The 27,770-nt window shown below is 43.6% G+C and overlaps 1 protein-coding gene across 1 annotated transcript in view; it reads right to left on the bottom strand.

Annotated features, from left to right (window-relative positions):
* Nucleotides 1-27,770, bottom strand: part of SMIM35 (small integral membrane protein 35) — a 125,042-nt gene that overhangs the window by 18,839 nt on the left and 78,433 nt on the right. Inside the window, exons 2-4 of the mRNA XM_036028502.1 lie at nt 10,916-11,032; nt 9,860-9,893; nt 9,073-9,204 (exon numbers count right to left, since the gene is read on the bottom strand). Coding sequence (XP_035884395.1) covers nt 9,111-9,204; nt 9,860-9,893; nt 10,916-11,032 — 245 coding nt within the window. The 3' untranslated portion in view covers nt 9,073-9,110. The remainder of the gene's footprint in view (nt 1-9,072; nt 9,205-9,859; nt 9,894-10,915; nt 11,033-27,770) is intronic.

The following is a 27,770-nucleotide window of genomic DNA, read 5'->3' as shown; positions in this document are numbered from 1 at the left end:
ATATCACCTGCCTAAGAATCACCTGGAGGTCCTTTTCTTCCTAAGCTTCTCCCCTAAACCCAGAAGTTCTGAATGTTAGTTCTCAGGGGCCTCCTTAGTAAACAAGTTACAGGTGATCAAGTTGCAGGTCATCCTCATACACACTCAAGTTTGAGAATCACTCTTTCAGAGAATAACTTGATGATTCACTGCTTGTTCCGTTAAACACCCCACTTCCCCATTTGGATGTCTGCTATGCAACTGAAAATTATAATGTCTTGCTTGCCACACATTCATTTGTTCCCCAGGCTTCCCCTCCTGAGTAATGGTGTCACAAATCAACACTAGGAGTCATCCTCCCACCCCCCACACACCCCACATCCGATCCACTAGGTAGGTCCTATCAGCTCTACCTTCCAAATACATGGTGAATCCAACCACTTGTCACCACCCCCACACTAACATTCCAGTCCCATCCATTATCATGCCTCACCTGGACCACTGTTCATCCCCTTATTGTCCCTCTGTTTCCACTTTGCTCCCTTAGTCTAATAGAATGTGATTTGTACAGTATGCTTAGTCTAAGACAGTAGCTGGCGTAATCTTTTTAAGACATAATAGAACTCATGTCATACTATTCCTCTGCTGAAAGCCCCTCATTTGTAAAGAAAATATTTTTAATTAATTTTTTTCGAGAGGGGAAGGGAGGGACAAAGGGGGAGAGAAACATTGATTGGTTGCCTCTCGCACGCCCCCAACTGGGGTCCTGGCCCACAACCCAGGCATGTGTCCTGACTGGGAATCAAACTGGTGACCTTTTGGTTCACAGGCTGGCGTTCAACCCACTGAGCCACACCAGCCAGGGCAAAAGCCCTTCCCTCACCCCTTTGCTCTTGGTCCAATCACAATGTAAAATACAAATGAATTGGTATCTGCAAGACCCTGCTGACATGCCTCCTGCACTCTCCTCCTTGCCCACTTTGTTTCAAGCTCATTTCTGCCTCAGGCCATTGCCCTTGTTCTTCCTAGGTCTTCTTCTGAATTCCTTCCTCATTTTATTTGTGTTTTCTCAAATAGAGCCTCCTTGGAGAGGTTTCTGCTAATCACCTTACCCAAGTATCCTCCCCATCTCAGTTCCATCCCTCTCTAGATCTAGCTTTTTTCCTTCAGAGCACTTATCATTATCTGAAAATTATATGATCTATTTATGTGTTTACTTGCTCATAGTTTGTCTGTCCCAACAAAATATAAGGTCTCTGAAGGCAGGGACTTTATCTGTTTTCACTCCTGTATTCCCACAACCTAGGGAGTAGACACTCAGTTTGTATCTGTTGAATGAATGAATGAGTGAGCAAGTAAATAAATGAATAAAGATAGACTTACAATATAAGGTGGTAAGTGTTGTTTTGGCCTAGATTGCTCCTCCAGAAGCAGAACCTGATTCAAGGACTTGTGGGCAGGTACTTTATTTGAAAGGTAATTACAGGGAGTGAGAGTGAGTAAGGGACCAGGAGAGAAGGAAAAACCGAAACTGGTCCTTGATCCTGTCAGAATGTTTGTTGGAGCATATAAACGCCTCTTCCAACCCATCAGATTCTGAACCCTATTGGCTGAGACTTCCTCTATAAGTTCTGACTCTCATGCACTCTCAAGCTACTGGTGTGCAGGAGGAGGCAAGGCAGAGAGCAAGAGATGTGCAGTGGGCACTGGAGATGAGACTTGTCAGCACGAAGCCGGTTACAGCCCACTTGAAACTGGCTGGAATGAGAGGCGGAGCCAGGGATGTGAGGCAGGGCATGAGAAGCATCTACTGTATGTGTCATGACAGAGGTGTACACAAAAGTCCACAAGGTGCGGAGAAGGGGTCTTAGTCCAGCTAAGCCATTAAATACAAATGTGCTGGAGTGAATCAAAAGTTGTAAAATATGTGATTTATTAAATTATATTAAGTGTGGTTGGGAAACTCTCCCAAAAGTTGAGAGATAATAAGATTCAAGCCCACAATTCAAATGTGGGGCAAAGGGACAACACATGTAGTAGAACAAGCACCATGCAGCACAATGCAATGGAGGGAAGAAAGCAGGGCACTCACACAGAGTGAGCTTCTATCAGTCCACTCAGGCTGAATGGGCTTCCGTGGCAAGTTTGTGGGTCTGGAGATGCCCCAAGAGCATGCAGGAAGAGGCAACGGACCCAAGGAGTAGAAAGAATTCTGGGCTGGGCTGGACCTCAGGAGGCTGGTTCTAGGCTCACCCAGCTCAGTAACCATCTGTATCGTTTTGTTTTGTTTTTTCAACGTAAGTCTATGTGTTAGCTCTCAGCCTCAGTCTTCTCACCTAGCAAATGGAGAGAGTAATCTTTAATCTGATTTCTCTCTTAATGCCCTGGGCATATTGCTGCTATTGAATCTACTACATTCAGTACTCAATTATCTGTGAGTGCTCAGAGAACAGAGACTATCTCAATTCATCTCTGTATCCTTCATACCCAATCAATGTCAAACACACAGTATATGTTGCTCAATAAATCTTTAATGGGTAAATGAATGCATAAGAGAATGGACTTCCTCACAAAGAAAAGACTGTAAAGAGGGTGAAGGAGTTTAATATCTACATGTGAGATGGCAATAGCAGCCTGAAGGTGAATGGATAATTGAGAGAGATTGGACTAATCTGAAAAGAAAGCAGGCTATACATAATTTTCATAATTTTAATTTTCATGCATGTCATCTTCTAAGCTTAGCCATATTATACCATGATTATCCCCTCCCTTGCTATTTTCATCCGATAGCTCTTAGGTGTTGTAGGAACTCAGGGCTACAGACCAAACAGGAAGCCTAAAGTAAGGGGATGTGGTCAGGAGGCAAGACAAGGAACTGTGAAAATATTCAACATGCAGTCATTCACTCCTTTAGCAAACATGCACTGAGCACCTGCCATGAGCAGGTCCTTCAGGAATACAGTGAGAAATAAGATATGATCCCTCTCCTCTGTGCCTCACTTCTGCAATACACACACACAGAGATGCCTCTGCATACCTCTCCCCCACCCCCATTCCCTGGCACTGTGGACCTGAAATCAACCAGGCTCTGAGGTAGCCTCATAGCTGGAAGGGACCTCAGAGTCCTCACATCCAACAGCAGCTTTATACAAACAAGGGATCCAGAGCCCACCAGCTACTTGGTCTAAAATGGAAGATGAAGCTTCTTACATTTTCTACCTGTCTCCCTCCCAATGGCTCCCTGCTTATATATGAAGAACTTCACCCAAGGCTTTGGGGAAGGGAGACCACCCCATGGCTCCGCAGGTAAAGATCCAGGACTTGGGGAGTCCAGCAGAGCCTTGACCTGCAGTGCTGGCCCACCTGTTGTTTTGTTGGCCTGCTGCTACTCTGGCAGACAGAACATTTTCACTTCTGGTCCCCAAGTGTGAGAACTCACCAGGCCACTGGCTTCCTGTTTTGTACCAGATCTTCTCAACTATCACTGTTTTTTCATCACTAAGCAGTTTTAAAAATAGACTAACAATACTCCCATCAGCTCCTTACTTTGGTTCTCAGATCCCTGGGGCAGAGAGAGGGGCATCATAGATGCTGGGCCTTCCACAGCCACTGGCAAAGAATGAGGTCATTGTAACTACATGAGAATCTACCAGAGAGCAGAGCCTCTCCACCTGCCCAGTCTCCTTCTGCTTTTGACCATCCCTTAGGTTATGCCTTAAATAGGAAAAGTCACTGTATGTGTTCTGTCTCTGGAGCTGTGCCTTACTTAGTATTGGCACCGGGTTGAACATGACTGAGGATGAAAAAAGAAATCAATAGCTTTGGTTTTTAGAGCAACCAGGAGCAAAGCCCAAGATTCTATAAAGAAACAGGAATCTTTCAACATCAATTTCTTTAAGAGTTCCTGGCTATGGCCACAGCCATGCAAGGCACTATAGAGAACTCAGAAAAGGTGTGTGACCTGACTTTTGCCAGCAAGAAGTATCAAGCACAGAGCGAGGTTAACCTCAGAAGAGACTGGACACCCCTGTGGTGCTTAGTGTATTATGGAAGTTGCATGAATGAATTGTTATGTAGCAGCTAGGAGTGAGTGGCCAGAGAGGAAATAAAGGCAGAGCCCTCACCATTGCAGTCTTACAAAGAACTTAATACAGGAGGCTAAAAGCAAAGGAAGACATGTCTCATCCAGTTGTCCTGAGCCTGGTTCGGTAAGACTGGCAGGCATTGTGAACAATACCAGCAAAACTATGCTAGTGCAGGAGTAGGGAGCCCTTGAAAGTCTGTGTGTATCATCTCCACTATCTGGGGAAAGGAAAACCTTGAGACTGTGTATTCATTCCAAGACCTGGAAGAGGGGAAGGGAGAGGGTACACAGTGCCCAAAGAAAAAGCCCATAAAACAACTTAGGTTAGTTGCCTGCCTCCTATCATGTATGCAAAATGAACAAATGAGGTCTGGAGCAAGATAAGGATTTGGGCTAACAGACCCCCACACATACCTACGTTTGTGTAGTCACATCTACCCAGGGGAAGCTGGGACCACCTTCGCATGTCAATCAGTATGTAAACTTCACCCCCGTTCCGCCAACTATATAAGTCCTCAGAACAAAGGACTCTCTCCCTTGGTTCTCCTGCCACATAGGTGACTCCTGGCCACCTGACCTCTGGCCACCCTGCTCTTGCCCACCTGCTTTTGCCACTCTTGTTTTTGCTTTCCCATTAGAACTTAACACTAATAGACTTTGTTTGCACACTAATAGGCTTGCTGTTCTGTAATTCTTTACTAAGTCAACAAGAAGAACTGAGTTCCTAGGAGTTTCTCTCACAACAGAATGAATACAAGGGGGACCATCAGTAATTAAGTCAGGGGAGCCAGAGAGTATTTGTAATTAATAACCAGAAGATGGCAAGATTCACAGGTCTTAAAGAAGGCACCCTGGAGAAGCTGGCATGAAGAATGGGCCGAATTTGATGATTTGGAAGCAAAGGAAGTACAAAAAAATAAGAGGAAGAATGAGGAATGGGTCAGTGAGAAACTCAGATATGAAGACAGGACATGGGGAGCCCAAATTTCTGAGAATCCCTACTCACCCCACTAGGAGACCCAGAAAAGACATTAGAGACAGAGGGAGAAGCCTGCTTCCATGGGGGCCAGGGAGCTCATGGAAGTCACTAACAGGGACAGAGGCTAAATAAAAGTGGGTGACAAAGGATTATAAAGAAAATACATTCTGCCCTAGCTGCTCTGGCTCAGTGGTTGAGCCCTGTCCTGTGAACCAGGGGTTTGCCAGTTTGATTTCTGGTCAGGGCACATGCCTGAGTTGCAGGCCAGGTCCCTGGTGGAGGGCATTTGAGAGGGAACCACACATTGATGTTTCTCTCCTTCTCTTTCTCCCCCTTTTCCCCTCTCTAAAAGTGAATAAATAAAATTTTTAAAAGAAAATACATTCCTCCCTGGCCTTAAGCAAATCACTTCACCAGACCCTGAGCCTCTGTTCCTTCACCTGTGAGGTTGTGCAGATAAAGCCTGCTCTGCAATAAATATGTGCCCAGCAAACTTGAATGTTTTGTCTTCCTGGTAAAGAAGGGTTTGGTTGGCAATGGTCCAGTCTTGGATGCTGGTCAGATAAATCCAAAGCCAATGAAAGGCTGAGTAATATCTAGGACCCTAGACCATTGGGGTCTAAAGAAACTGTAGCAATCAGTCACCTTTCAACTGCCACTTCCTGAGTTGCGAAGTTATAGCTACACTTTGTGCTTGCATCTTTTGTTTATAGAATAAACAATTCTGCATCTGTGCCCCAGTGCACGGCCAGTGGACAGCTGTGTAGACTTAGGCAAAGCATGCCATCTCTCTGATCCTAGGTTTCCCCATATGTAAAATGGGGCCAAGAATAATCCCCATGTCAAAAGGTTGTCCCAAGACTCAAGATGCAGTAACGTGCATAAAAATGCATTGTACTCTGTAGACTGTGCATTGTACAAGCAGTTCTGTTCCTCCTCAGATCACTGGGCATATTTCTCTGGGACAAGACAGCCTCCTGTGGCCACAATGGGTGTTTCTTCTCTGCCCAGCAAGCATCTATTGAGCACCTCTTATGTGCTCCATGTTTAATTACTAAAAACCCGTGGGACATAACCCTGCCTACAAAGAGCTCAGCCTGGTACAGAACAGTACAAATGGATGAAACATGGTGCTCTACAGTCTGGATCAAAATGAGTGGTCTCAAGTGTGGAGGCCTGAGGAAAACCATAGGAAAGATGGGCTTGAGCCAAACATGGAGACTAAATGTGGTTGGATGGGTGGGTGGGGGCAGGGGATAAAAGGCATTCCAGGTAGGAGAAGAGCCATGGCAAAGGCACCAAAGAGAACAGAGTGGCAGAGGAACTAGAAATGGCCAGCCCATAGCACTGCTGGCTTTCATGACTACCTCCTGGCTCTTGGGCCAGTGGCATAAATAGAAGAAGGTTCTGGGGAGGCCTGGCATGGCCATGGGTCTGAGTGCCTAGCCAGTGCCCAGCCCAGGCCATCTGTAGCCAGATTTCTGGGAGTCTGTTCCCTAATCATTTCAGAATGAGTTGAAGTAGGCCCTCAATAGAAACCTGTAAAAGCCTAGGGTGGAGTCAGGGGCCCAAGGGTAAAGAAAGCCACTAGGACTGTGGAAGTCAGGACAATGAGGGGGAGGCAGAGGGGACAGGGAACACGTCAGAGGGCCCTAAAAGAGGAAGCAGCCCAGTCTCAGTTCCGCTCCCAAGGATGGGAAATACCCTCCATTCTCCCAGCCCTCAACAGCTGTCCCTATCTCTTTACCTGAAGTTACCAACCCTGGGGCCAGGACCACCTGGGCTCTGTGCCCCATCCTTTCATGTTTCTCCAAGGTTGCTGAGTCCTAAGCATTTCCAGGGGCCTGGAGCAGTCCCGCATGGGTTACAGACTCAGGATCCATGCTGAGCAGGGCATAGTTGAAATTTTATTGAAGCTGGACACCCCATGGATTAAGGAATGGGACCCAGCCCTCAGAACTGAAATCCAAAGAAGGGTACCAAAGTCAGCCCCTCCCTCCTCACCCTTCCTATCCCACTGGGCCTTCAGGAAGGGAGGGATTCAAAGCCACTGGGGCTCTTCCTCATCCCCACTTATTCAGAGACAGAAGAGTTGGAGCTCAGATGAAGACTTCCAACTGCAGAGATTGGTTTATTAAGTCTGAGCCTGGCTACACTGGGAGAATGGCCCTCAGACCCTGACAGGAAGCAAGGGGGTAGTAGTTGGTAAGTCACCTCTCCTTTCCCCCTTCCTATACAATCTGCTGTGACCCAAAGCAAGAAAAGGAAAGAGAAGATAGGAAGACAAATATTATGACTTCTCTCCTCCTCACCTATCCCTGTCCTGGGCTTCTGAACCTTGTTGGCCTTTTTGTTGGGACATCAGCAAGGAAGCCATGGCTGGAATTTCTAACTGCAGGTTGCGGCAGTGTCAAGCCTGCTGTATTCACAGCTTCCCCAGGAACTCAGTTTCCCTGGATTGAAAAACTCCACATTAAGAAACAACCTATTAAGATGGCATCCCAGGGCAGGCTCAATCTCAGCAGGGCAGAGACTGGAGGAAGTAGTGACTCACAAGGCAAACTGTTCTGCTATCTACCAAGCTGCACTTGGTTCCTGACTTCCCTTGTGCATTCTCTGTTTTTTTTATGTCTGGCCTGGGCTCCTCCCCCCCCACTCTACCATTTCTGGTCTAACTTCCCCATCTCAGGGCAGGCCTTGCACAGGAAATGCAGAACACCAGGAGTCAGAGCTCTCCCACCCCATGCTCACCCCATTGCAAGAGACTAAAAACAAGAACATGTTCTAGACTGTTATCAGCCCTGCTGTCGAAATTGTCTTGGTGGCACTGAGACCGGTAAGCAGCAAGGAAAACAGAACCAGGTGGTGGACAGTGTCTGGAATCACCTTCATTCCCATATCATTTTGTCTATTAAAGATAGGACAAGTTTTCCCTGGTGTCAGCCCTGCAAAGGGAAGTGGTCTCCTGTAGCATTCCAGGTAGAGCTCCCTTCTGGTCTCCAGGTCCAGCCCACACTGGGCTGAGCTGGGGAGGGCTTTGCTTTTCAGGATACATAGAACTCCCCACACAGGCCCAGGGACCTCCTGGGGACCAGTCCTTCCTCCCTAGGGAATGGCTGCCTCTTTTACTCCTGTAAGAAAGCCACTGCTACTCCGCTGGACTCTGTCCCCAGAGGCCTGACTCTCCTGGACCTTTTATGCCACGGGAGGTTTGGTATGCCCAGAAAAGTTGTTGTCCACAAAGACCAAGGAAGATAAAGGCAGCCTGAGGGAGCCCAGGAGGTACCGGTGCTGACCCAGGAGCCTCCTCCTACAGAAAAAGAAAAGGGAGGCTGACAAAGTGATGAGGCTTGGTAAGGATTCCTTTATATTGTCATGTCTTCCCCAGCTTCTCCTGAGCAAGAGGAGAGTGGCAGAGGGAGGAACACCTGGAGAAGCTGAGTGTGGTGGTCTGTGGGGGGCAGGGGGAGAGATGACAGAGAAACTGAGGATCCACAAGGGACTGCTGGAGAGAGAAAATGTTTGGATTGAGAAGAAGCAACTGGGATGTGGAGAAGGGATGAGCTTGAAGGCAGGGGAAGGAAGGTATGACCAAGGAGTCAGCCATCCATGAGGCCAGCCCATGGTTCCTGGGCTTAGAAACTTCAGAAATGAAGATCTGGAGTGATGCTTCTTGGACAGAGTAGGCATCTGGAGCCTTAATCTCAGAGCAAAAGGTTGAGACATAAGTTCTACTTTAGAAGGGTCTGTCTGATTAGAAATAGAACCTCCCCAGGAAAGAAAGGCAGGGCATGAATTAGATGGACAAATGCCAAAGAAACAGCCCAGGGCTGGCAGGAGGTGGGGATAGCATGACCCTGAGCCTTCATTTCTGAGATCATCTTCTACAGCAACCACCCCCAAGAAGGTATAGGATGAACCAAATTATCACTTTGGGTTCCAAGCAGACCTTGGTGCTAGGCTTGCATGCCTGGACTGTCTGAAAAGTTTACTGGGACATCACTCAGGAGCTCACCAACCTTTCACTCACCTCTCATGGGCTCCAAAAAGCTGGATGCTGCCCCCACATCAGACTAACCTATTGGAGAATCTCAGGTAGCCTGGACTGCTGATGTGGCCACTGATGGTAAAGGGTAGACCCATCTCCTGCTCCTTCGAGTTCCTGAGAAAGAATATCCAATCAGGTTATTGGGGCTGAGAACCTAGCTTCTTTCTGAACCAGGACATGGAAAGAAGTTCCTGGCAGTGGCTCACTGACTTACCTTCCAGAATAGAAGCTACCCCATCTCTCAGAAGCAGATGAGGAGCAGGCCTGCCCTGTGGCAGAGAGGACAAGATGGCTTATCCCAAGAGGATTTTCTGACTCTTGTTCCCTGAGTCCCTGATTGTCTTCATTTGCTCCTCTCAACACCACACTATACTTGAGATTACATTATTTGTAATTAGACCTAGACACTGAAATACCTGGAGACAGAGACTATGCTTAGTTATCTTTGTACCCTTAGAAACTAATACCACAATACCTGCCATAATAGATCCTTCCTGAATAAATGATGAGTAGATGATGAATGAATGAATGAATGTTAAGGGAATCACTGTCATCAGGGTCTTACATGATCTTATCCATGTACAAAGTTTTCATTCACTTTCTAAAAATTCTAAATAGCCCCTGGCTCCTTCTGTTTCTCTTGTTTGCTTAGGGGAAGGGGAGGAGACAGAGAAGGGAAGCAGTAAGCTTTGGTTTCATATCTGATCCTTTCTCAAGCATACTAACCTTCCACCCCCACCTTACCCAGACCTGCGCTGAATCTACTCACCGAATTTGATACAAGTTGAAGACAAAATTAGGTCCTAGGGAGACAATCCAAAAAGAGAGGATTAGAATATCCAGGGAAAGCTGCCCGTCACCCCTCTGGGAACATCTGGTGCTCCCTTACCCCTGTCTGGGAGGAGTGGAGTGGCTGGTTGGGCCTCAGGATACTGTGGGTAAGTCCCAAGTTCCTGAACTTTCTGCCTCCTGCCCCATACCCCATCTTCCCAGACTGAATCACCAACTTTTTCAGGACATATGCTGCCACTGGGTATTTCTCTTCTAAGGGTATTGATTACCCTGGGAAGAAAGCAGTCCTAGCTTGGAACCCCAAAGAAGCAGATCTGGGCTTCAGTCCAGACTCTACCATTTCCCTGACTTTAGCCTCACATTTTCATCTATAAAAACAGAGACTAAGAATTTTGTTCTTGCATGGAATTTTAAAGAAAATCATATTATGAAAATGGGCATTGGCACATAGCAGGTGTTTAACAAGCATTTGTGGAAGCTGTTGAAGTTAATTGCAGATCTGGGAAATGTTCTCTACCTCTCAGCATTTCAGCAGGCCCTCCCAGCTCTCCCGGATCCTAAGAAAAGTGCAGCTGTGGGTCAGAGTTGGGCATATCACACCAAATTCCAGGAGCCTCCCACTGAAGCTAAAGCATCAGCAAGCTTAGGAGAGGACCCCAACCCACAATCGGGGAAGAGATAAACAGGGAGCCAGAGCCAGGGACACTTGGAGCTTGGCCAGTCTAGGCTGTTGCCTGTGGCCTGGAGGCCCATACAGGCCTTAAGGATGAATTCCTGTGAGCTCTGAGAGAAAAGGAACCTGGCTGTTTGGGGTAGGAGGGGTTCCCACTCCCTTGATAAAGGTGCTAGTACCCTACCCCCACCACCTCAAGTGCTCATCCACCTACCCAAGTCTTCAACCACTGCAGCCACCACAGGAAACATTTTTGCATGGCACCATGCTGAAGAGTTTGCAGCCCCACCCAATTCCCCAACTGCTACAGGAGAGGAGGGATTTGGCAGAAGTGGGCTACAGAGTCAAGTGTTCACTCACCATCCCAGCAGTACCCATGCTGGTACCATTTGGCCAGGCTGTAGCCCAGGACGAACACAAGCAGCAGTGATAGCCCCATGCCAAGGATCAGACCCAGGGTGCTGATGGAGTCCTCACCTGCAGAGACACAGCATACTTCACCCAGCTGCCCAGAGCCCTCTCAAAGCCCCTACACCAACTAACCATGTCTCATTGTTATTGCCTCCCTCCCCATTGCCATCAAAATGACTGGCCCTTGAGACTCTTGATCTGAGCTAGCTAGTTCAGCTAAGTCATACTAAGATATGAATGTCAGATACCTGATTTTTTACAGTTAGCTTGTTTATCCAAAGCAATAGTTCACTGGCAGTAGAAACTGAAAGGCCTTTCCAAAGCCACAGACATTCTAGTTGATAAAAGAGGCACTAATGGTTAGGGAAGAATCCAGGAGGTCACTCCTCAGCATGAAGGCTGCTGATCATGAAGGGAAGCTTGGAGGGCCCTAAGAGCAGAAACCTAAAGATCCTCAGTAGCCTCCTCACAAAGCCCACATACCCCGTGTCAGGGTGTTAACTACTCTTGGGCTCTGTTTGCTACTTATACTCATCACTTCTTCCCTTTATGTGGTATGAACTTCTAGCTAAATTCATATTTTATTTGTAAAGCCAAACCAAGAGAGAGAAGAAGAGAAAGAGAGGGAGAGACACAGACAGACAGATGAGGGAGGGAAGGAGAGAGACAGAGAAAGAAAAAAAACATTCAGAGAGATGAGATGGGCTCTAAGAAATGGCAGAGAGGGAAACCAAGTTTGCAGGAAAGGACTGACACGGGCGTAACATGGAGACAAAGCATCCACCCAAGAAGGGAAGGAAGAATAAGGCCAGCCCCACCCCTGCCATATGGCATACCAGAGTGTGGGAGAATAAACTGATGCTCCATCTCCATGGCCCCATGTGTGTGTGTGGGGGGGGGGGGGGGCTCCAGGGTGTTGCTGAGAGCCTAAGAGGTACAGTGAGTAAGTACTACCTTTGGCACAGCAGGCTTGTGTTCAATCCCAGGTCCACCATTTGCAAAATGTAGACCAAAGCAAATCCCTTTCCCTCACTGGAGTTCAATTTGTTCTTATGAAAATAAGCATGATAATAAATATACAGTCCATGTGATGATTAGTGGAGATGCCATATAGAAAGAGCACTTAGGAGAGGAACTGACATACACTAAGTGCTTAATTGACATTAATTATATCATCATTGTTGCTTTTAATACGTTATCTAATAGTACAATTGTATTTTCAAAATACTTTGCAATACCCCCAACCCACGCCTTTCCCTCTCCCATGCCCCTTGGCCCTTCTTCCCATTAAAGCAGCCAGGTTATTATCTCCTCATTAAAGAGTATGTGAGAGCAGAATGCAGAAAAAATAGGTCTCTCTTATAGTTTTAGATTACAAAAGCCCGGGCCCTTAGATAAATGGAAAGGATTCACAACATAGACAAGTGAGCAAAGCAAGCTTACCCTCCTAGCCAAATCAGGAAAAAATTCTCCAGCCTGGGGAGGGATGGAGAAAGATAGCACTGGGAAACACTGAAAAGATGTCACTGGGTCCCAGAGAGAGTCCTCATTCTCTGATTCTAAGCTGAGCCCCAGGGAGGCAATAGAATTCCCAGGCAGAGCTGTGGATCTGAGAGCTGAACTGAGCCCCAGAAAAACAAGAGTCCAGTAAGAATAGTTGAGTGGAACTCCTTGGCAGACAGAGCCTCAGACAGCCTTGAAGAGTTGCTGTACTCTCTCATGGCATGGAAATAACCAAATGATTTGTGTCCCTAGGAAAGCAGGGAAAGTCCCAGAGAGGCCCTCCAGATCTGAAGGAATCGCACAGCAAGGGTCTAGGCTCACCTCTGTAGCACCCTGTATGGCTGATGCTCAAAGCCCAGCCCAGTGGATGGTCGTCACTGGGGATGCACCATGGGTGCCAGTGTGAGCAGAGGGCATCAGGGATCAGGCATCCTCCCCAACTCCTTAGTTCCCAAGAAAAATGGGAGAATCCCCCAAACCACTAATGGCATCTTCTCTGTACCAAGCACTGTTTCTAGACACTTGTGGCAATAAATGCAACAACAACAACAAAATAAATCCTTGTCCTCATGGAGATGATATTTCCCAGTGGAGACAGATAACAACAAATAAATTATATGGTATATTGGAAGATGATTACATGCTAGAGAGAAGAAATAGAGCAGAGGAAGAGATGGAAAGCATAGTGGGAATGAAAGTATAGTTTTAAATAAAGCAGTCAGGAAAGGCCCTGTGAAGAATGAGACAATGGAGGAGAAAGCCCTAAAGGAAGTGAAAGAGAGAACACACCATGGAGATAGCTACAGCAAAAATGTTCTAGGCAGAGGGAGCTGTAGGTAAAACTAAGGCAGAACATGCCAAGCACATTCCCAAAGCATCAAGGAGCCCTGAGTGATGAGTAGTGGCAAGGGATGAGGCAAGCAGCCAGAAATGAGGGAACAGGAGCCAGATAAAGTAGTGCTTGAAAGCAACAAGGGTAGTTTTGTTTTTTGAGAGCAAGATGGAGAGGATTTTGAGGAGAGAAGTAACATGATCCAATGTTTTAAAAGGATCATTCTCATAGTTACTGTGTTAGAATAGATGGAGTAAGGGATAATGATGAAGCAGGGAGACCAGTCAGAAAGCTACTGTAAATCCAAGCAAGAGATGACCATTATCCCTGACAGGTGTGGCTAGGTGGGTTGGGTGTCATTCTGTAAGCTAAAAGGTCACTGGTTCTGTTTCTGGTCACGGCACATGCCCAGATTGCGGGCCAGGTCCTCAGTTGGAAGCATGAAGGAGGCAACTGATTGATATTTTCTCACACATCAATGTTTCGTTCTTCTCTTTCTCCCACCTCCCTCTCTCTCTAAAAATAAATATTTAAAAATCTTTAGAAAGAGAGAGATGATCGTTGGAGGGAAGTAGTGCAAGAAACCAAGAGGTCAAAGTCAGGGAAAGATCATTTATGTGGATAATGGAGAGCGTAACAGTGACCCAAGAGCTCAAGAACTCAGGATAGGACCCAGCCATGAGTGGACAGATGACTCAAACAGGTGTGGTAATGATGTTATTGGTGTTTGTGGGAGCTGAGGTTTTGCAGGGTTTCATAAAGAAAAGTCTCTTTGGGAATAAAAAGTACCAGCAGGGGACTCACAGGCCTTCTGGAGATCCAGCTGGTGAGGGAAGGAGATGCATCACCTCTGCTTGCTAACCATTTTCCCCTCCCCCAAAAGTGCTTTCTGTCCTAGGCAGCTTGCAGACACAATTGCTCTATTTATCTCTTTATCTTCCTAGGATGCTCCTTTAACTAATATTATTTATTTAGTCTCCCTTTGTATACCTTTAAATTTTTTATTATAAAATATTTGATGCACACAAGAAGTGCATAGAATGACATGATGAACATCTATGTGCCTACTATTAATCTTCAGAGAATTCAAAAATTTTGCTATTATTGCTTTATAGGCATGGATCTCAATTTCAAGAGTAGTCTTCTTCTACCTCTCCCTCTAAGTAACTATTCTCCCAAATTTGGTGTGTTAGCTCTCTATTCATGTTTTTTATACTGTTATTTCATTTTATCCTCATAAGGTATACATGCAAGGTCTGTCCAGAAAAAGCCCCAACAATTACTTAATATAATGAGAATGGTTTGTGCAACATCAAAGTAACCTGGCAGCCAAGGATAGTGGAATGGAATGAGCGTGAATGAACAATGACAACTTCACTGTACTAGTGAGTGGGGGTGGTAGACACTGTTGAGTGAGCATGTGTATTGTGTGGCTGTCACATTCAAAATGATGAGCAAGTAGAGCAACAAATCTGCATCAAATTTTATGTTAAGCTTGAACATTCCTCCATGGAAACTATTTGGATGATTCAGAGGGCCAAGCTATGGGCAACTGGTGATTGGCAGCTTCATCATGACAACGCACCCACTCATGCATCACATCTCAGCAGAGTTCTTGGTGAAACATCAAATCACCCAGGTGACTCAGCCCTTCTATAGCCCAGATTTGGTGCTCTTCCCAAAACTAAAAACACCTTTGAAAAGGGAAGAGATTTCAGACCATCAATGAGATTCAGAAAAATACCATGGGGCAGCTCATGGCGTTGGGAGAACTGTTGTGATGTCCCAAGATGCCCTACTTTGAAGAGGACTGAGGCATCATTGTCCTATGTGCAATGTTTCTTGTATCTTGTATCTTCTTCAATAAGTGTCTCTATTTTTAATAGTAATAGATGGATACTTCTGGACAGATTATATATATATTAAAAAATTGATTTACATGTTTCATTTGTTTTCAAATTTTATATAAATGATACTAGGTTTACTAATCACTGCTAGAATGTGAATCTACCTGGAATTCATTTTTGTATAAGAGAAATACCAAATACTTAAAACTGAATAATACTGAAAACACAACATTTCAAAAACTGTGGGTTGAGGAGACCAGGTCCCGGGAGATGAAGGCAGTGCAAATTCCCCGGACAGAGCTGAAAACTTCACAAAGCAGAGAAGCCCCACAGACGTGCAGAGTGTCCCCCACAAGGATGAGCTCAGTGCATGTGAGAGAATCTGAAAGGATTAATGGGAACAGTGTCTAACATTCAAAGAGGACTAAGAGTAAGACCTGTTCCCATAGGCCATACTGGAGAAACTCAAACTTCACAGGGCATTGGACAGAGAACTCAGGAAAGCGTTGCCTCAATAGTGGGGAGCAGTAAGCCCCAGACTGATCCCACCTAGCAAATCATAAAACTAAGACCAGAAGGATGAAATGGCTTCCAACAAACTTAACGCTTCACAGAATATTGATAGGAAACAAAAATATCCAGCACCCAACAAGGTAAAATTCACAAGGCCCAGCATTCAATCAAAACTACCAGGCATGCAGAGACACATGTCCATAATGAGGAAGATAATTACTCTATTGAAACCAACCCAGAAATGACAGGGAGTGTTACAACTGGTAAAGAAAGACATTTAAAACTAGTTGTTATAACTCTATTTTATATGTTCAAAAATTAGACAGAGACATTCAAGATATAAAAGAGGCCCCAAATCATATTTCTACAAATGAAACCACAATGTTTGATGATTAAAAGTACTTTGGATGTGATAACAGCAGATTAGACATTATAGAAGAAAAAAAGTGGTGCACATGGAGACATAGCAATAGAAACTATCCAAAATTGAATACAGAGGAAAAATTAATAAAGCAAATGAAAAGAGCAACCTAGTGCATGTGTAATTAGGGTCCTCAAAGGAGAAAGGGAGGACAGAAAAAATATTTAAAGGGATATGCCCCAAAATTTTCCAAGTTATACATTCAAACAATATATTTCCACCCTGGTTGGTGTGGCTCAGTGGATTGAGTGCTGGCCTGTGGACCAAAAGGTCACTGGTTCAATTCCCACTCAGGGCATATGCCTGGGTTGTGGGCCAGGCCCCCAGTTGGGGGCATGCAAGAGGCATCTGATTGATGTTTCTCTCACACATCAACGTTTCTCTCCCTCTTCTTCTCTCTCTTTTCCCCTTTCTCTAAAAATAAATCAATTATATATATATTTCCTTTCCTACAAGGAATTCTGGTGCCAATGGTTGATAACATAACTGACTTTCTTTTTCATTACATCACAGAAAGCCTAGACTGCCTTAGGAAAGAAAGGATTACATTTCCTTCAACCAACTCTCCATAAGATTCACCCCTTTCAACAAAACTGTATGAGTAAATTAGAAAGTGTTCAGGACAATGGTATGGTCTCTGGTAAGAGCTTGGGGTGTATTTTTTTTATTGTTTATAATGACAAATATTTAGAACTAAACAAAGCAGATGGATAGTTAAGGTGTGCTTTCTTAGCAGAAATTGGGCAGCTGTACTCTTTCTCTTCTGTGCCATGCCTGTGCTGAAGTGGGACACTCCTCAGACACAGCCATACTTCCTCAGAAACAGGTTTAGAACATCTCTGCTATAGGAAAAATTAAGATGAACAGAAAATCCTCTCCTGGAAATTTATATAGGGAAATGTTTCAACCAACTCTAATACTTCCATTGAAATGCAGGTTTTATATAAGTCTTAGTAACTATGAATTTATGGTAAATTGATAAAGTTAATAATATCTGTTTCCCTTCACAAAATCAAGTTTAAGAAGGGTTAATAGAACATTAGTCCCAAAGATGGTGCTATAGGTAGAAATTCTTTCATATTTTCCAAATATGTTGTCAGATATGTGAGTCCAAAAAGATTTTTTTTTGCTTAAGTTAATTTTTACTTTTTTTAGGCTGCAGTGTTACTGCCACTGTAAATAGAGCTTAAAGGAGTTAAACAATTACTCAAATCTACATGTGAGCTCTGCATGCCAGAGTCACAGCAAGAACCCAATTCTTCCTGGCTCCAAAGTCCGTGCATGCTTTTTCCACTATCCTTTACTGTTTAAAATAATGTGCTCTGCAAAATTATTAAACAGAAATCAAATAAATTTTAGAAGGCATCTTCAAAACTGTGCTATCACTTTCAGAATCTTCTTTATGTCAATAGTAAGATAACAATATTAACCGATTACTGAAGCTATTGCTAATTTAATATACCAATTACCATCAGCTTTCAAAGGAGTCATACTTCCATTTTCTATGCTGGGGAGGCATACATCCACATTATCCAAAACCAGTTTGAAAGCACTAAGATATCATTAAAAATGAGGTTATTCAAAACTGAAGTTCTATTTTTGTCCCACTCACAGTTGTTATTTGACCTGGGGGGAGCCACTCTCTCAACTGTCACTCTTACCATTAAAATGCAGATTTTGTGTATGGATCAGTAGCCATATAGTCAAAGGTTAATGAGGAGACCGTGTGACCACACTCTTATTAGTCCTGATCCCACAAGGAACTGTGGGTGGTGGGAGAAGAGATGCATACAAAACCACCTTTCTCTCCTTACTTTACTGCCTTCCCTGAACCATGCTGATTGGCCCAACTTTGCTAGTGGGCAGGATCAATGTGTGTTAAAAGGCCATAGTTGTGATCCTTCTATTCTATTTTCATATGTCTAGAGCACTAGGAAACCGGTCTAACCATCATATCCCCCTCATTTACACTTAGGCACTCTTAGTATGACAGGTCCCTGCTCTTTCAGGCTAGAGTGTGATAAGATTCAGGATTTAGATTTGGGCTAACAGGAGAAAATATGTCTCAAGGGTCTTCAATCATGCTTATTAATATACCAGACAACTTTATAAGACAAGTATGTGGAGACTTGAGACAGAGGACCTAAGATATGTTACTTTATCTTTCTTTAACCTTTGTCTATTGTTTCTTCATGCATATCTCCCTCAGAGATGTTGCGTACTCAAAGGTAAGATTTCAGTATTCCTGGGTCTGGCCGAAATATCATCTTCATTCCATTAAAACTCCTCTTAAAAACCTATAAATATTTATTTTACCTGGCTGGTGTAGCTCAGTGCATTGAGCGCAGGCTGCAAACTAAAGTGTCGCAGGTTCGATTCCCAGCCAGGGTACATGCCTGGGTTGCAGGCCATAACCCCCAGCAACCACACATTGATGTTTCTCTCTCTCTCTATCTCACTCCCTTCCCTTTCTAAAAATAAATAAATAAAATCTAAAAAAAAGAAGAAGAAAATTTTTAAAAAAAATTGATTTTATGAGCAAGCCTATACTTGTCCTCAGGTAAAATATTAACCTAGGAAACTCACATGTTTAGTTTGTAAAGGAGAAAATTGTAATTTTTACTTAGATTGATGAAGAAGAAAGAGAAGGTGGAAGAGGAAAGAACAGTCTGAGTAAAAGTAGGGATGAAAGGTAAGTTAGGAGTCTGGGGAAAGAGAAAGAAAAAGAGGTAATTGAGAAAAGAAAAAGAAAAATGGCAGATACCAAGTTTAGGTGAAAATAGTATTTTCCTTTTTAGAAAATTAAGATGCAGATGAATGGAGCCAGTATTCAATAGGTCAGACAAATAGAGTGTCTGGACTTCACTGCCTGAACAAATGGCATAGCAACCACACAAAGTGTAGTATAAGTAAATAACCAAACCAATGTAAATTTTTTATAAAAATGTAAAAAACGTACAAAGATCCCAACCTAGAACAAAACATTACTCAAAAAACAGAAGAAGGAAGGTTCTGGTCAAGGTGACAGCGTAGGTAAATGTGGTACTCAAATCCTCTAACAACCACATCAAAACTACAATTAAACTTCAGAACAACCATCATTTAGAACTGATCGAGACCTAACTGAACAGAAGTCCTACAACTAAGGACATATAGAAAAAGCCACATCTAGTCAGGTAAGAGGGTTGGAAGCACAGAATGGGCTGGTACCACACTGACTGGTAGCAGTTAAAAATCAGGAGGGATATCTCAGCTGTGGAGATTCCCTCCCACCCAGAAGCAAGGGGTCCCAGCCCACACCATCCCTGGCAGCCCAGGGTTCCTGTGCCATGAAGAGAAGTCCCTTTAAAAACCATTGCGGATGTTAGCTAAGTGAAAAAAGGGGCTGCTGGAGTCTGAGGCATTCCTCTTAAAGGGTCCATGCATGACTTACTTGCTGTGACCTCCATTCACTTGCTGTGACCTCCAGCACTGGGGCAGCAGCTTGAAAAGCACCAGAGACATATGGGGAGGAACTGAATTGTGTGGCATCAGAGAAAAAGCTGGGGGGCAGCTTCTTCCAGACGGAAGAGCCGGCAGAGGCCACTGTTCCTTTGTTGAGTACCCCACACACAGAGCCTGCAACTGGAGCCATATTTGAATCTCCATCAACCTCATAATACTTTTCATCCCATCCTGGTGATTCCCTGAGACCCTGCCCACCCCAACTTGCAAGTCCATCCAGGCCATTTCTAGTGGCTTTTCCATACAAACTGACTCTCTTGGCTCATGTGTTGTACTTTCCTAAAATCTCTTAAACAAGCAGCATCTGGCCTTGGCATGCCCCATTCATCTTGACAAACAGCTCTAGGCCAGTGCTAGTGGCAGCAGCCTTGGTACACAGTCTGGCCTCTGTTGGGTACCTCCACATCCAGCACAAGTAGTACACATCTGGAGATCACTTTGTAACTCATGCCCAGTGGCCCAGTATGGTGGCTAACCTCACTCTGCACCTCCCAAAAGACCTCAGAGCCAGTGTACCTGATAGACAGCTTCAGACCATGTCAAAGGACCACCAAACCACCTCCATAGGCAACATACTCAAGGAACAGATTGGGAGACACCAGAGCCACGGTGGAGTAAGTCCTGCTTTGTGTGGTAAGACCCTGACCAGCTGATCTTCCACAGTGGTTGGAAGTCAGTGGTCATAGCCAATCCTTGCAGCTGATTTTCCTAGGGATAAATCCTTCTCATTGATGTACCAACAGCAATCAAGACTCAATTACAACAGGAAAGTGTACATAGCCCACAAAGGGGTGGGGGAGTGCACCTCAAGTTCCCAGCTTGGGTGAATAAGAAACCTGTGCCACTGGACCCTATAGAACACCTACAACATAAGACCACTCTACCAAGCCCTGAAGATGGTAGCAGCTCTACCTAACAAATAGAAACAAACACAGGGAAGATGCCAAAATGAAGAACAAAGGAACATATCCCAAATTAAAGAACAGACCAAAATTCCAGGAAAAGACCTAAATAAAATGGAGACAAGCAATCTACTAGACACAGAATTCAAAACACTAATTCTAAGGATGTTCAATGAACTTTGGGGAAGGGTAATAATTCCCCAAAGTTCTCTTGGAGTTAGTGATAACTTCAAGAAAGAGATAAAAACTAAAAAATAGAGATAGAAAACACAAAAACAAACCAGTCAGAAATTAAGAACACATTAAGTGAAATAAAAAAATACATTACAAGGAATCAACAGTGGAATAAATAAAGCAGAGGATCAAATCAGAGTTTTGGAAGACAAGAAAGCAGAAAAAAACAATCTGAACAGCAAAAAGAAAAAAAGAGGAGAGTGAAAAAGGCAAGTCACCAAACCCATCTCCAGTTTTTTCCCAAAGGCCCCCAGTCCACCACTGTGCCACTTTGCATCCCACACCACAGGAGACATTAAGGAGACTCAGTAAAAGTGGAAGGGAGGACAAGATGGCAGAGAAGTGAGTGGAAGCAACACTAACCTCCTCCATGGACCAATCTGGAATTACAACAAAACTGTGGAGAAATTACCCAGAACAAACAACTGAACAATAGCAAGAGAGAAGCTGTATAATCCTGCACAGACAGAAGAACCAGCTTCTGCACAACTGGTCTGCACCTGCACAACAGCATACAAGTCATGGTGTGCGGAATGACCCCCAGTCAACCAACTGGAAGGAAAGACCCACAAAAGAACTACCCAACAACAATCAAAACCCAATTATATCCAGAGAGCCAACCTAAATGGCATCCCAAGAGCAGCAAGTTCAGATCAAGGAGACTGCACCACTGAATCTCACAGCTTTCCTACCATGGAAGTTCACACCACAAACTCTGGAAGTCAGAAAAGGTCAATGTAAAAGGAAGAGGCTAACAAGAAGAGTCTCACAAACAATGGGAAGACAAAGAAACAACCCCCAATGAAAGGAAAGGAGGAAATCTCAGAAAAGAATGCTAAATGAATTAGAGGCAAGTCAACTATCAGATATTGAGTTCAAAACAATGGTTATAGCTCAGTGAGCTCACTGGGTATTACCAAAAACTACAGGGAAACTATGAGAAACTTACTGCAAACTATATCAGCATGCAAAAGGACATAGAAACTATCAAGAAGAGCCAAGAGGAAACGAACAATACAATTTCTGAATTGAAGAACACAATAGAAGGCATCAAAAGCAGGCTACATGAAGCAAAAGATCAAATTAGAAAGCTGAAGAACAAGGTAGAAAAGGGGATTTCCAGCAAGATGGAGGCATAGGTGGACACACCATACCTCCACGCACAACCAAGATTAGAACAACAACAATTTAGAGGCAGAATCACACCCAGAACTGACAGAGAATTTATCTGAATGGAAGTCGGACAGCCAAGAAGTTGAAGTAGACCTTTTCATCCAGACCAGTAGGAGGGGCGGAGACCAGCAGCAGCCAGGTGCAGGTCGCAAGCACAGAAAACAGGGAGAACTGGGCACATAAGGCAACGGGGAGTGTGTAAGGCATCTGGGGTGCAGAAGATCGCAGCGGGTGGACCCTGAGTATGCAAGCAGCAGCTGGAGGACCCAGTGAGGCAGCGATTGTGGACCAGGGCAGAGCGCGCAACCCAGGATCCCAGAGAAGAGACTGAGGTCCCAGGAGAACAGAGCTACCCCCATTGTTCCCTCCTGCCCCCGCCCCCACATACAACGTCACAATCTAGCGACTGGGGTGCCCAGCCCTGGTGAACACCTAAGGCTCTGCCTCTGCCTCTCACCATAACAGGAGCGACCAGACCAAAAAAAAAAAAAAAAAAAACACACACACACACACACACAGAGATATGTCTCAAACAGAAGAACAGATCAATGCCCCAGGACTCATCCTTTTGAGCAACCAAGAGATAGCCAATCTATCAGATGCACAGTTCAAAACACTGGTGATCAGGAAGCTCACAGAATTGGTTGATTTTGGGCGCAAATTAGATGAAAAAAAATGCAGGTTACCATAAAAGAGATGAAGGAAGATGCATGGAGAACCAATAGTGATGGGAAGGAAATTGGGACTCAAAACAATAGAGTGGACCAGAAGGAAGAAAAAAAACAACCAAACAGGAAAGAATGGAGAAATAAGAATTCAAAAAAACGAGGAGAAGCTTAGGAACCTCCAGGACATCTTTAAACGTTCCAACATCCGAATTATAGGGGTACCAGAAGGGGAAGAGGAAAAGCAACAGATTGAACACGTATTTGAACAAATAATAAAGGAGAACTTCCCCATTCTGGCAAAGGAAATAGACTTCCAGGAAGTCCAGGAAGCTCTGAGAGCCCCAAAGAAGTTGGACCCAAGCAGAAACACACCAAGGCACATCATAATTACATTAGCCAAGGTAAAAATGAAGGAGAGACTCCTAGAAGCAGCAAGAGATAAGGGGACAGTCACCTACAAAGGAGTTCCCATCAGACTGTCAGCTGATTTCTCAGAAGAGACCTTACAGGCAAGAAGGGGCTGGAAAGAAGTATTCCAAGTCATGAAAGACAAGGACCTATATCCCAGGTTACTCTATCCAGCAAAGCTTTTATTTAGAATGGAAGGGCAGATAAAGTGCCTCTCAGATAAGGTCAAGTTAAAGGAGTTCATCATCACCCAGCCCTTATTTTATGAAATGTTAAAGGGACTTATCTAAGAAAAGGAGATACAGAAAAAACATGTATAGTAAAAGGACAGCAAACTCACAATTATTAACAACCACACCTAAAGCAAAACCAAAAGAAACTAAGCAAACAACTAGAACAGGAACAGAACCACAGAAATGGAGATCACATGGAGGCTTAGCAACAGGGGAGTGGGAGGAGGAGAGAGGGGGAAAAGGTACAGAGAATAAGTAGCATTGTAGGTTGTAGGTTGAAAATAGATAGGGGGAGGGTAAGAATAGTATGGGAAATGTAGAAGCTAAAGAACTTATAAGTATGACACATGGACGTGACTAAGGGGGGATATGGGTGGGAGAGGGTGTACAGGTGGAGGGGAGTGAAGGGGGGAAAATGGGACAACTGTAATAGCATAATCAATAAAATATATTTTAAAAAAAAAGAAAGAAAGAAACCTTATAGGCAAGAAGGGGCTGGAAAGAAGTATTCCAAGTCATGAAAGGCCAGGACCTACATCCAAGATTGCTCTATCCAGCAAAGCTATCATTTAGATTGGAAAGGCAGATAAAGTACTTCCCAGAAAAGGTCAAGTTAAAGGAGTTCATCATCACCAAGCCATTATTATATGCAATGGTAAAGGGACTTATCTAAGAAAAGGAAGATCAAAAATATGAACAGTAAAATGACAACAAACTCGCAATTATCAACAAATGAGCCTAAAAAAATTTAAAAAAAAACAACAAAACAAAAACTAAGCAAACAACTAGAACAGGAACAGAATAGGAGAAATGGACATCACATGGAGGGTTTTCAGGGGAGAGGGGGAGGGGAGGAATGGGGGAAAATGTACAGGGAAGAAGAAGCATAATTGGTAGGCATTAAATAGATGGAGAGAAGTCAAAAATGGTATAGGAAACAGAGAAGTCAAAGAACTTACATGTATAACCAAGAACTTACATGTTCATGGAGATGAACTAAGGGGTTGAGTGGTACAGGGTGGAAGGGGGATAAAGGGGAGAAAATTGGGAAAACTGTAATAGCATAGTCAATAAAATATACTTAAAAAAAAGAACAAGGTAGAAAAAAACTCCCAGAAAGTGCAAGATAAGGAAAAAAGACCCAAAAAGAACAAGAAGGCATTAAGGGAAATGCCAGAAAAAAAATGTAATAATATCCATATAATAGGGGTACCAGAAGAAGAAGAGGAGCAAGGGATAGAAAATCTGTTTGAAAAGTACTGATAGAAAACTTCCCTAATTTGATGAGAGGAAAAGTCACACAAATCCAGGGAACACAGAGAGTTCCAATCAGGAGGAACCCAAAGAGGCCCACATCAAGACACATCATAATTAAAATGGCAAAATTCCAAGACAAAGAGAGAATCTTAAAGGCAGCAATGGAGAAACCAGAAGTAACACACAAAAGATCCCCAATAAGGCTAGCAGCTGACTTCTCAATGGAAACGCTCCAAGCCAGAAGGGAATGGCAAGAAATGTTCCACGTAATGAAAAACAAAGGCCTGCAAACAAGACTACTCTATCCAGCAAGGCTCTCAATTAAAATGGAAGGCCAAATAAGAAATTTCCCAGAAATAAGAAGGCTCAAAGAATATACCTCCACCAAACCAGCACTGCAAAATGCGTTAAAGGGACCACTTTAAGAAAAGGAAGAAAAAGAGTGAGAGAGAGAGAGAGAGAGAGAGAGAGAGAGAGAGAGAGAGGAACACATGTCCAAAGGGGTAAAATGGCAATGAATAAGTACCTATCAATAATAACTTTAAATGTAAATGGATTAAATACTCCAATCGAATGATATAGGGTAGCTGGATGGATAAGAAATCATGAACTGCACATATGCTGCTTACAAGAGACCCACCTGAAAATAAAAGACCTACAAAGGCTGGAAGTGAAGGGTTGGAAAAAATATTCCAAGCAAATGGACAGGAAAAAAAAAAAAAGCCAGGGTAGCAATACTTATATCAGACAAAATAGACTTCAAAACAAGGGCCATAAAAAGAGACCCAGAAAGACACTTCATAATACTCAAGGGAAGAATTCTTCAAGAAGACATAAACATTATAAATATACATGAACCCAAAATAGGAGCACCCAAATATATAAAGAAAAATGTTGGAGGACTTCAAGAAAGATATTGACAGCAACACAATTATAGTAGGGGATTTCAACGCCTCACTGTCAAAAATTCATAGATCTTCCAAACAGAATATCAACCAAGATATTGTGGCATTGAACAATGCCCTAGATGAAATGAACTTAACTGATATATATAGAATCTTTCATCACAAACGAGCAAAATACACATTCTTTTCCAATTCACATGGAACATTTTCAAAGATAGATCACATGATAGGACACAAAACAACACTCAACAGATTCAAGAAAACTGAAATCATATCAAGCATTTTCTCTGATCACAAGGGACTGAAACTAGAAACAAACCTCAAGGAGAAAAACTCAAAAACTCTCAAAATCATAGAGAATAAAAACCATGCTATTAAACAATGAATAGGTTAAAAATGAGATCATGAGGAAATCAAAAACTTTCTGGAAAGAAGTAAAAATGAACTCACAACAAACCAAAACTTATGGCACACAGCGAAGGCAGTCCTGAAAGGGAAGTTCATAGCCATACAGGCCTACCTTAAAAAGATAGAAACATTTCAAACAAACAACCTAACCCTACATCTACAAGAACTCGAGGAACAACAACAAAGACAGCCCAAAGCAAGCAGAAGGAAGGAAATAACCAAGATCAGAGCAGAATTAAATGATGTAGAGACTAAAAGAACAATTCTAAGGATCATAAATTCAGAAGCTGGTTCTTTGAAAAGATAAACAAAATCAACAAGCCTTTAAGCAGACTCATCAAGAAAAAGAGAGAGGATCCAAATAAACAAAATCAGAAATGAAAGACGAGAGATTACAATTGATACCACAGAAATACAAAGGATTGTCAGAAATTACTATAAACAACTATATGCCAAGAAATTTGAAAACCTGGGTGAAATGGACAAATTTCTAGAAAAATATCATCTTCCATAACTGAATGAAGAAGAAGCAGAAAGCCTGAACAGACCAATAACAGCTGGTGAAATTGAAGCAGTAATCAAGAAACTCCTGGCGCATAAAAGCCCTGGACCATATGGTTTCACAGGAGAATTTTACAAAACATTTAAGGAAGAGCTACCCCAGATCCTGTTGGGAACCTCCTGCCTGGTTTCAAAACCTGTAACCCCCCAGACTAAGGCAGAATAAAAAGACCTTGAGACCCTAAGCCACTAAAAAGACAAAGCTTATCTCCCTGGCAGAGGCACCACCTCTGTCCACTTTACTTCACCCTGCCTGGCTCCCAATGCATGACCGGTTAGCCAATGACGTGTAAGATTCCTCAAAGGAGGGATACCTAAGACAGGCATGGTCACAAGGGGGCCCTCAGGGAAGGACTTGGGGGCTATAGAGTAAGGGGGTGGTGGACCCTTGCCCCTCAGCTTTGACAGCCCGAGTCCTCATTCTGTCTGCAAGAAGTCTCCTAATCTCTTGGCTGCCTTACTTCACCTGCCTGACTTAAGCCTGAAACAATGCCGGAGGTGGGTGTGACCCTGTTCTGGAAAGGATGGGTTCCCCAGGGCAATCAGACCTAAGAACGAATGCATAAAATCCTATGAAACCTACTTTGCTAATACCCTTAATTTAAAGGATAAGGGTCCAAGCACAAAGTGAGTTTCCACAAAGTTTCTGGCCTTTTAACTATCTGACCCTGACTCAGAATCAGCCCTCATAGTTCTTTGAATGTTATCTATTGTTTGATCATCACTGCCTGACAATGACTGATGAGCTTTACATATACACCCTGTATTCCTATGAAAATTAAACCCAATAAAAGACTATTGAGGAACAGGTTCCAGGTCCTTCTCCTTTGAGAGATTGGCCACCTTCCCTCCCTAGGCAGATCATGTCTTGGTAGACTAATTCTCAACTGTAGCAGCTGCAGGGGGTAGGGCCTGCAGGTGGCCCCCCACACACACTATCCTTCACAGACTATTCCAAAAAATTCAGAACATGGAAGACTCCCAAACTCCTTTTATGAAGCCAGCATCATCCTAATCCCAAAACCAGGTAAAGATACAGCAAAGAAAGAAAACTTCAGACCAATATCACTGATGAACATAGATGCTAAAATCCTCAACAAAATATTGGCAAACTGCATCCAACAATACATTAAAATGAGATCATATACCATGACCAAGTGGGATTCATCCCAGGGATGCAAGGATGGTACAATATTAGCATATCAATAAACAATACATCACATAAAAAAGGAAACACAAAAGTCACATGATCATATCAATAGAGGCAGGAAAAGCATTTGATAAGATACAGCACCCATTTATGATAAAAACACTCAGCAAAGTGGGTAGAGGGAGCATTCTTCAACCTAATAAAGGCCATATACGAGAGACCTACAGACAACATCATACTCAATGGGCAAAAACTAAAAGCTTTTCCACTAAGATCAGGAATAAG

This window comes from Phyllostomus discolor, chromosome 6, assembly GCF_004126475.2.
Source record: "Phyllostomus discolor isolate MPI-MPIP mPhyDis1 chromosome 6, mPhyDis1.pri.v3, whole genome shotgun sequence".
Lineage (NCBI taxonomy): Eukaryota > Metazoa > Chordata > Mammalia > Chiroptera > Phyllostomidae > Phyllostomus > Phyllostomus discolor.
The sequence above is the reverse complement of the archived record's forward strand: the minus strand, read 5'-3'. Positions and strand labels throughout refer to the sequence as shown.